At 36.1% G+C, this 10,776-nt stretch overlaps 1 protein-coding gene across 3 annotated transcripts in view; it reads right to left on the minus strand.

Annotated features, from left to right (window-relative positions):
- zgc:171482 (zinc finger protein) overlaps positions 1–10,776 on the minus strand; it is a 79,308-nt gene that overhangs the window by 55,266 nt on the left and 13,266 nt on the right. For 2 of the 3 annotated variants that reach the window (XM_053502514.1, XM_053502515.1), the window contains exon 2: positions 2,542–2,646. In XM_053502514.1, coding sequence (XP_053358489.1) covers positions 2,542–2,646 — 105 coding nt within the window. Of the gene's footprint in view, positions 1–2,541; positions 2,703–10,776 lie in introns of all 3 variants that reach the window. The other variant, XM_053502513.1, reaches the window with a different exon arrangement.

The following is a 10,776-nucleotide window of genomic DNA, read 5'->3' on the forward strand; positions in this document are numbered from 1 at the left end:
TTATTCTTTTCATCATTCTTTCTCTCCTCCCATTCTTTATTTGCAAAATCCCTTATTCACTTTGGATTCCATCCTTTTCATCCCTAAATTTACTTTCATATCAGATTTCAGGTTTAAGATACCTTGCATAATCAGTCTGAACAATGCAGACATTGATTGAGTAGCAGGTGCTGAGAGATTTTGGCAGACATCACATCTTAAAGCCTCCCAAAGGACACAGAGATAAGAAAAGGAACAGTTTGTGGACACCAAGTCTGCTCCTCTGGAACAAGTAGTTCCAGTGAAATCTAATGCTAAACAACTTTACTAGTTGTTGGTTTTAATAGTCAGAGAAAATACAGCTGGTCCCCATAACACCAGCAATAGATTCTCCCATAACCATCTAAATAATGTGCAATCTGAGAATGGATAGTTTCGATGAGAGATGACAGGCTAATGAAATAAATGCCAGAAACTGCATCACTAAATATAGTGCGCCAGTTACTGGAGCTGCTATGTAAATAAATCTTGCAAAGCTAAACTGCCACTCAGAGACACTCCGTCTGCTACACAGATTCGTACACTTAGGGTTTGTCCTCATTAGCCAAACCTGTTAATCTACTGATTGCATACTTTGTAGTCCAGAAAGGCACAAAGTGAGTACTGTAAATAATGCATGGGAATGATTTTTTAATGATCAGTGCTTAAATTACTTTCTCTGAAGCTGAGAAGTAGTCTTGAGAGAAGTAGACTACATTTCAGCTTTAAAAGCTTTAGCATTTAGCTATTCTTTACCAAACTTGCAGAGCAAAATATTATCAGCCCACTGATGAACAACTTTAGGGCTACATTCACACTAGTTTGTATGTGTGTGTTGAAAAGGAAATAGCCAGTACTGTAGATCGAAGGATTTCGTTTCAGATTTAAACATGAGGAGACAATCACTATCTCTATTTAATAATAATTAAAAGTTAATTCAATATATAAAAAAATTAAATAAACACATTTTTAACACATTTTAATAAAGCCAAATCACAGATATACAGCTGTATCGGTATAAAGTCATAGAAATAGAAAATAGGCCCTTCACTAACTCCTATGTTTAATAAAAAATAAAACATTTGGAAAGTAAAGTATTGGGTGTACTACTAAAAGCATTTGACTTATTTTTTTTTTTGCTCTTTTCTGTTACATCAGTTTATTTGTTAGTTAAAATAATTTAAAATGTGTAAAGTGCACACTTGTTTTTGTTAAAGAAAGCAATTTATTTTTCTCATGACTTTATGTTAAAGGTTCCATATTTTATGAATTTTTCCGTTAACACGGGTCTAGGCAATCCCCCAAAATGTGTCTGCTAATGCTCCAGCTAAAATACTCCTCGGGTAATGCAATGTCCATACCTCAAACTCCCTTCACTTCATTCCTGCTCCAAATGTATCATTTAGTATCTACGTAAATAAGGTACTTCTGAGCCATGACCCAACAGAGAACAGCAAAGCTGAGGGAGGGTAACTTCTTATATGATGTCACATTAGGTAACCTAGATAAGACTGAAAGTGGGAGAAACATGCACCCCTGTAATAAAATATATATTTAGAGTGAAGACAGATAAAAGACAGATAAAATTATGTTATGGTATTTAACTGTAGCTATATTTTAAATTCTATAATCTTAAATGTTGGCCAATAGTATTATACTATACTATACTATACTATACTATACTATACTATACTATACTATTTACCTGCATACATTTTATTAGGAACACCTGTGCAGCTACACATTCATGTAGGTACTATATATAAACATGATGGGCTGATTTTGTGATGAACATGCAGGAGTATACTTCCTTATAAAGTCGACGATGAGTACATGTCTTTCCTTCATATGTCATTCGTTCAAAAATTATCTGTTCAAAATATTTGAAATAATGTGTTGATAATAAATGGTGTTTAGGAATTGTTGTATAAAAGCATAACACTCAAGCTCATGCTGTTGTACTAAATATGTGATGAGATATCTTCAGCGCTAGGTCTGCGCCCTCGTGTCTACGTCCGGATCACAGCCATAATGATATTCAGCAAAACGGTGCTTCCTTTTGTGTAATATTGCCTAATTATTAAATTAACATAGCCGTTAATTACCTTGTTATGATTTGCTATGCAACAAAGCACACTGTTGCCTTACATGCAATAAGATAATGGCTTATGAGCACAGCAATAATGGTAGTATGATATACGAGTTACCACAATTGTTTATATATATATATATATATATATATATAAAATATATATATATTTCTTTTCTTTCTTTTTTTTTTCTTGGGCATTAAAAATCGCATGATCATCGAACATCAACTTTTGTATCATTGCTCATTTAATCTCAGTTACATGTTTACAGAAAATAAAGTGAGGAAAGAGTGTAATGATAGGTAGGTGTGTGTGTGTGTGTGTGTGTGTGTGTGTGAGAGAGAGAGAGAGAAACAGCTGAGGGAGGAAAAGATAAGTGTGAAAAACATCGCTGTGTGTGTGGTGTGTATGAGCATGTTATATGAAGTCTCACCTCGTAGTGTGCAACACGCTGTGATTCAGAGATGAGCTGAGCATTGCAGATGTTACAGTAGCTCTCTGTGAAGAGTCCTCCATCACCAACTCCTGCAGATTTCATCTGAGAACAAACATCAGTGCACATGGTCGGGACTTTTAGAGGACACTGCACTGCACCTGTCAGATTCACAATAACAATTTCATCCAAATTTGACAATCGCCATTTAGGTGTTGGCTAAGCCTAGACTTATACTGGTATTTAGTATGAAACATAACATATTATTGAAAAAGACAAGGGAAACATGTTGTCCTATTTTCTGTACATCTGGGCTATTTAGCTTTTAGTAATACACTTTCACAGCTACAGATACAGTATCGTTGCTGTTTCCTTACCATGATTAAAGTTACATTTTTATTTCAGCACTGATCTGATGAGTTTGTGATGTCATGGAAAACTTAAAAGTCTAGTTTAAACTCTAAAGGTAATGAACCACATGTGCCACATGCGGTGACAGCAAATGGTTTATGCCTAAGGGTAAAGAAATCATACTTCATTTCAATGACTCAAACGTTTTCATGTTAACATTTTCTTAAAGGCACTTAAAAAAAAGACTTTTTACATTTTTTTTTTCAAGAATTATATACGCTTATGTGTATTTCAGCAACCTCCATGACTGAAAACCATAAAGACTATACATATTCCAGTACAATCTTTTTCTGTAATTAACTGGATGGATGTAATCTTCCACACTCGGCCTGCTTATGGCTGCATCACGGCCATACTCATATTGAGTACAACAGCACTTCCTCTTCTGTGATATTAATTAATTATTACATTTAAATATCCTTTTTACTTATTATCATTTTTATCCAGTTACCTTATATTATGAAATGATGCATAATATAGCAAACTGTTGCTTACTAGTAATTATGTAATACTTTAATTTAGAAATATTATATACTATTAGTTTCTTTTTCCCACTGATATCCAGTCTAGCTGTATCAGAATACACATTCTAGATACTGGAAACCCTAAAGGTAATGAACATGTGCCACATGCAGTGACAGCAAATGGTTTATGCCTAAGGTTAAATAAATCATACCTGGATTTCATACATTTTCTTGTTGACATTGTATTAAACACAATTAATAAAATACTTTATACTATAATACAAATGTACTTTTACATGTTCAAATTATGCTTTCAGTATAAGCAACCTCAATATCTGACATACCATAAAGAGTATGCATGTCCCAGTATGATCTTCTTCTGTAATAAACTGTCTTTATTAAAAAGTGGAACCAAAACCCATTACATAATTCTACCCAGTGTCAGGCTGATGTAGAGCTGCAAGTGACAGGGTTCAGCTTGAGTCCCATTTTACACACCAAGTGTACAATTAGCCCTCTGTTACTCAATGCCCTGAACATGACAGACGAGAACATGCAGGACCTACTAATTAGCTCAACAGCGGGCTACAGGATGGGACAGCGATAGCATTGTTATCTAATTGATCTCGTGTGAAACTATTAGAAAAGTGATGCCTCAGATTCCAGCTCTATTAGTGCACTTTCTGCTCCTGAGCTCACCATATCAAAAATGTCATTAGTGCTATATGAAGCCTATAGTCTTGGTATACAAATATATTATTTAATTTACATGAATGACAGCTTTTATTTAAGAGTCATTAGAATAATTGTACTGTATCTCTTTTTGAAGACACACTAAAACAGAGTAATAAGTTAGTAGTAATAAGACACAATATTATTAATATAATGTATACAGTATATCAGTATTCACTTGTTCCTAAAGATCTAACAGGGACATTTTTTACAGTAATTAAACATTAGAAGCAACACAACATTTGTTAAAAAAATATGTAAAATGTATTTTTTTACAGTAATACGCTTGACATAACACAACATTGTTTCTTAGTTTGTTTTTCCTAAGATCTATTAAAAGATCCAACTTTAGTTATAAATACAGTACAATTACCATAGATACAGTACTTCTAACAGCTTGATTAAATCTAGTAGGTTCAAGTTAGAGCTTGAAAATATATATATATTTTTTAAATATTCTCTTTAGTGTACATGGTTTTATATAACCTTGATAAAAATGATCAAGGTTGCACCAACGCAATATTTTAGAACCTCTATTATTATTATTATTATTATTATTATTATTAAACTAGATGGCATTTCTGTATTGCAAAATATTGTTTTAAAAATGTATCTTTATATTGTAAGTCATCTGTTTTCTTTCTTAAAAAATGTGAAAGTAATTAAGGCTAAATCTGCCCGATGCTGACCGATCTGTCTGCCCTCATTCACAGTCACATGACTGTGTATCAGAGCAACATAGTAGCTAGCATTTTGAGTAGCTAGCATTTTGTATCCTGTGTCATGCCATTTATTGTAACATGTCTTGTATATAAATATATTTACACTAATTTTGCAGATATTATTTCATATTGTACCTATCCCAGTGACTCAGGTTAAAAGTAAAAATTTTACAGTGGTGTGAAAAACTATTTGCCCCCTTCCTGATTTCTTATTCTTTTGTATGTTTGTCACACAAAATGTTTCTGATCATCAAACACATTTAACTATTAGTCAAAGATAACACAAGTAAACACAAAATGCAGTTTTTAAATGATGGTTTTTATTATTTAGGGAGAAAAAAAATCCAAACCTACATGGCCCTGTGTGAAAAAGTAATTGCCCCCTGAACCTAATAACTGGTTGGGCCACCCTTAGCAGCAATAACTGCAATCAAGCGTTTGCGATAACTTGCAACGAGTCTTTTACAGCGCTCTGGAGGAATTTTGGCCCACTCATCTTTGCAGAATTGTTGTAATTCAGCTTTATTTGAGGGTTTTCTAGCATGAACCGCCTTTTTAAGGTCATGCCACAACATCTCAATAGGATTCAGGTCAGGACTTTGACTAGGCCACTCCAAAGTCTTCATTTTGTTTTTCTTCAGCCATTCAGAGGTGGATTTGCTGGTGTGTTTTGGGTCATTGTCCTGCTGCAGCACACAAGATCGCTTCAGCTTGAGTTGACGAACAGATGGCGACGGACATTCTCCTTCAGGATTTTTTGGTAGACAGTAGAATTCATGGTTCCATCTATCACAGCAAGCCATCCAGGTCCTGAAGCAGCAAAACAACCCCAGACCATCACACTACCACCAACATATTTTACTGTTGCCCAGTCTCTTTCTTATGGTGGAGTCCTGAACACTGATCTTAATTTAGGCAAGTGAGGCCTGCAGTTCTTTAGATGTTGTCCCGGGGTCTTTTGTGGCCTCTCGGATGAGTTGTCTCTGTGCTCTTGGAGTAATTTTGGTTAGCCGGCCACTCCTGGGAAGTTTCACCACTGTTCCATGTTTTTGCCATTTGTGGATAATGGCTCTCACTGTGGTTCGCTGGAGTCCCAAAGCTTTAGAAATGGCTTTATAACCTTTACCAGACTGATAGATGTCAATTACTTTTGTTCTCATTTGTTCCTTCATTGTTAATTTCTTTGGATCTTGGCATGATGTCTAGCTTTTGAGGTGCTTTTGGTCTACTTCTCTGTGTCAGGTAGCTCCTATTTAAGTGATTTCTTGATTAAAACAGGTGTGGCAGTAATCAGGCCTGTGAGTGACTACAGAAATTTAACTCAGGTGTGATAAACCACAGTTAGGTTATTTTTTAACAAGGGGGGCAATCACTTTTTCACACAAGGTCATGTAGATTTGGAGTTTATTTTCTCCCTTAATAACGTAAACCTTCATTTAAAAACTGCATTTTGTGTTCAATTATGTTATCTTTGACTAACAGTTAACGGTTTTTGATGAGCAGAAACATTTAAGTGTGACAAACATGCAAAAGAATAAGAAATCAGGAAGGGGGCAAATAATTTTTCACACCACTGTATTTGCTATAGTGTGTTTCTGTTTTTTTCAGATAGAGAACAAAACATGCTTTTGTATATGATGCCAGGGATGCCGCTGTAGGTTTTTTTTCCACAATGCCACCTGACTACATGTGGTTATTGTGGCTGATTGGTCAAACAGAGTCATGTGATTAGTGTTGCTGCATCTTATTGGTAAAACAATCATGCTGTAGATCTACCAGCTGCATGAGTAGAATAAATAGTTAGAAAAGTAACGAGTCAAGTGTAGCCGCATGTAGCGGAGTAAGAGTAGCGGTTCTTCTTCACAAATCTACTCAAGTTAAAGTAAAAAGTATGGTGCAGTAAACCTACTCATAGAATGAATTTTTTTTTTTAAGGTATTTAAGTAAATGTAACTCGTTACTACCCCCTATACCTACTGGTCTCTGTCACATGACAAACATAGACATTACCATTCAGTTAAACAAGAAATTGTATTGCTTAAAAATCTATTTTTACATATTTTTACATATTTTATGTACATTGGTATTTATTAAGAATTCAGTCGATGCACAGCGCTCGGACCACTTCAGTATGTTTTTTACCCATAAAATATCAATCACAGCAGTACTGTAGAGAGTGGGACTAGTCTAAATATTGGAGGGAAATTAATTTGCATTGAATGTCCACTTTTGACAGACTTTTTAAGCAGTACAAGCCACAGCCCCTGAGCAGTACGCGATCATTTTGTAGCACTGTAATCAGAGTACAGTTTACTTATGTAGCAGCCTTATCTTCATCTGTGATGTGACATCATTCCTCCCTCTGCCATCTGTCTCTATCAGCTCCTGTCTGCTGGGTGTGACTGTAGAGACCTTGTCTACGCCAGCTCACTGTTATGCTATTCTTACTGACGCACAGATCCAGTCAGGCTGTTTTCATGTGCAGTGAACGGCAACAGCCAAGAGCGGTATCTTCCTCTCCTGTATCCCTGTCTCACTGATGCCTTTTCTGCCTTGTTTTTTGGATTGCCCTTACACTCTGTCAGAGTGGAGAATAAAAGGTTGCTTTGTCATAAGGAGGTATATTGTACATGATCACATCTTGGGGATGGATACTAGGAGTGGGAAAAGAAAGACAGCGACACTGTCTGAGGATGTTGTCTGACCTAAAAAAAAAAAAAAAAAACAGCAGCACTTACTGAAGTTTAATCACAGCTCAGTTTTCACTGGCAGAGGTGACAATAAAATGACTGGTGTTCAGATCATAGCGCTCTAACGGTGAGCTGTTTGCACCCGTCGATACCCCATAGTACACTGCCTAAGGCTTTAAAGTGTCAAGCCTCTGAGTTTACTGCAGCAGCTCAGAGTCAACTGTACGTAAGATTGAGCTTCTTTTTATCTGCTTGACCTTGTCTGTAACTTATCTTGTCAAATCTGGGAAGCACCTGATGGCATAAAACTTTCACTGGACTTTCGATCAATGATCGTAATCTGCTGAGACTGCATGCGTGTAAATCTGGCAAAAGAGAATCAGAATTTATGCTAAATTTAACAAACATTTCATATATGCAATGATATTATTGTGCACTATAATGTTGTGTGTGAAATGTAAATTGTAACTTAGGCAAAAGTGTTTGCTAAAGGTTACTAAAGACAGCAGTTATGATGTGCATTCCATCATAGCAGTATCATGTGATCTAATAATCAGAAATAACAGTACATAGTCTGGGGCCATGAATACGGATAGCATGATAGAGTTGGATTATTTTTGAAAGCCCGATGTTTCTTAACATACTCAGCAAGACTGAGTGAATGCAGTGTGAGAAACCCTGTACACAAACGGGATGTGTTTTGGCAAGACAGAAAGTCAGATGCTGCTGGCACCAGCTTCATGCCTCTTCAATGTGCCATGGCCTGAAAAAGTTGACGAGTGCCCTTCTTGGCTGGGCTACTTGTGTGAAAGAAGCATTAAAAATACATCTGCAAGAAAGTGAACCGAGTATCTGCAGCACTGCCTTCATCTCTCCTTCTCTCTCACCACCCCGGGGGAAAGAGCAGCCTTAGGGGTCTCTTCTCTCCTGACATCATATTTGGAATTCTATAGTGCAAGTGTTCCTAGGTACAGTGGAACCTTGGATTACAAGCATAATTCTGGAAGTGGGCTTGTATTTCAAAACACTCATAGACCAAATAGATTTTTTCCATAAGAAATAATAAAAACTCAAGTTATTCGTTCCACAGCCCCAAAAAATTTATACATAAAAATAATTAACACAAAATATAAATTAAAAAGAAAAACAAATTAACCTGCACTTTACCTTTTAAATAAAGTAAAAATAAATCCACACAATGAAAACACTGTTTTATCAGAAAAATAAACAAGAAAATATCTTTAATCTTTAAAATGTCTTTAATGACATTCGATTGAGCAACACACTAACGGAATCAGGAGGAGGGGTCTGTGTGTGTGTGTGTGTGTGTGTGTGATGCGCGCGCACGCACACAGACACAAAGAGCAGGCTGATACAGAGAGAGAAAATGGATCTTTAACCTCTCTAATGAGACTTGCATTCGCTTTACAAGCGCACTGTACACACACGCATACAGAAACAAAATAAAAAATGTTTTATGCGCACACACGTGGTCACAGTGTTATAGTAAACAGTTACTTCTGACAGACACTCACAGACACGCTTGCACGGATGTTGATTATACTAGTGAAAGACACGCACTAAGACCCAGCAGGGGAGACAATTACACACAATCCGCAGCGCAAGAGAGAGAAAAACCATTGACACGGTTGTGATCACGTGACGCTCGGCGTCAAAACAAGAAGCGCATGCGTGATACATGCTACTTTGTACTCATAAACCAAGACTTGCTCATTTTCCAAGTCAAAATTTTATTAAACATCTTTGCTCATCTTGCGGAACACTCACAAACCACGTTACTTGCCATTGGAGGTTTCACTGTAACTTCATATCACATCCATAATATGCCTTTAGTCAGGTACTCTCGCAGTTCATGGGGAGTTTTGCACAGATGACTTGAGGTCAAATATTTTCTGAATGCCGAGTGAGGCAGCCGCTACAGGCTTACCCACTCCAGGCATATAATATTGATTGCTGATCTCAAGCTTGGCATTTTATCTCATCTGATTTTCTGCCTCCTTTAGCTATGGTCCTAATGCAGTTAAAGATTTTATGAGCTGCGGATATTTAAAAACCCTTAGCAATGGATAAAGGTGTTAAAGTAATTACGTTCTAATGTCCTACGTAATGATCGGCCACATAAACCTTTAAAACTTTGCCAACAGAAGTTGACAGTACTGCAGATCAAATTTGCTGATAGTTTTGGTAATTAGTAATAAAGCTAAGGCCAGTTCAGAAAACTTTTAACTAGTCATCATTCTCTTTTCCCAAAAAGGTGTCTGTCGAATACTTTTGAAAAGCAGGTCAGATAAAAGTGCAAGCAGATTGCAGATTTTGCATCCTATTTTTTTTTTTGTCAGTAAAAACATCAGCTAAAAAAATAAAAACCTGTTCAATTTATTGCATTAAAAGTGTCTGTAGCATTAGGATTTCCATTTCCAACCCTGATGCAAGTATTGATTTTTGTTTTGATGTTTGTCTCTGAAATGTCACTTTGCTCTGATAAGTGTTTATATTGAATCGCTTGATTACTCACTTTGTTTCTTAGGAATAAACTGAATGTCACATAGTCATGGAGTCATAAACAAAGAAATATGTCCTATATCAAGAGCAAAATTCATACCCTGATGTGTCACCCAGATATAGGAAACACATTTCCAAAAGAGCAGTGCTCATCTAAATAAACCACAAAGGGATGAATTATTGAAAATCATTTCAAAAACATCACATCACTTTAAATAAAAAAAAAAAAACTTATGTCCAGGGGTTCTAACTATGATGCATTACAATCTAAACCCTAAAGACAATGTCCATTTGCATACAATTAGGTATTTGGTATTTAATAGAAAAGCCTTTTAGCCAGTAATCTAACATATTCTGCCCAAACACTATCTCTAAGTGTTATAAGCTACTGCGAATGAGAATCCAGATGCAGGAAAGATGGCTATTATATCAGTGACAACTGGACCACAAGCTACAGTAAGAACTCTTTCAGGATGTTCTTTCCACTAGGTGTATTCAAGTCCAACTGGGACTGTTGATTGTGCAGAATAACAGAACACAGTTATGCAAGTAAAAGTAGCTTTATTATTTCACTATGGAATCCCCTGCTATGGTAATGCACTTATCCCAGAGTTTCACTAGGGCTTAGATACCATTAGGGTATGGGGTATTCTCAGTATGCTGGATGATCAATGATCGAACTTCCTGCTTCAT

This window comes from Clarias gariepinus, chromosome 8 (assembly GCF_024256425.1).
Source record: "Clarias gariepinus isolate MV-2021 ecotype Netherlands chromosome 8, CGAR_prim_01v2, whole genome shotgun sequence".
Taxonomy (NCBI): domain Eukaryota; kingdom Metazoa; phylum Chordata; class Actinopteri; order Siluriformes; family Clariidae; genus Clarias; species Clarias gariepinus.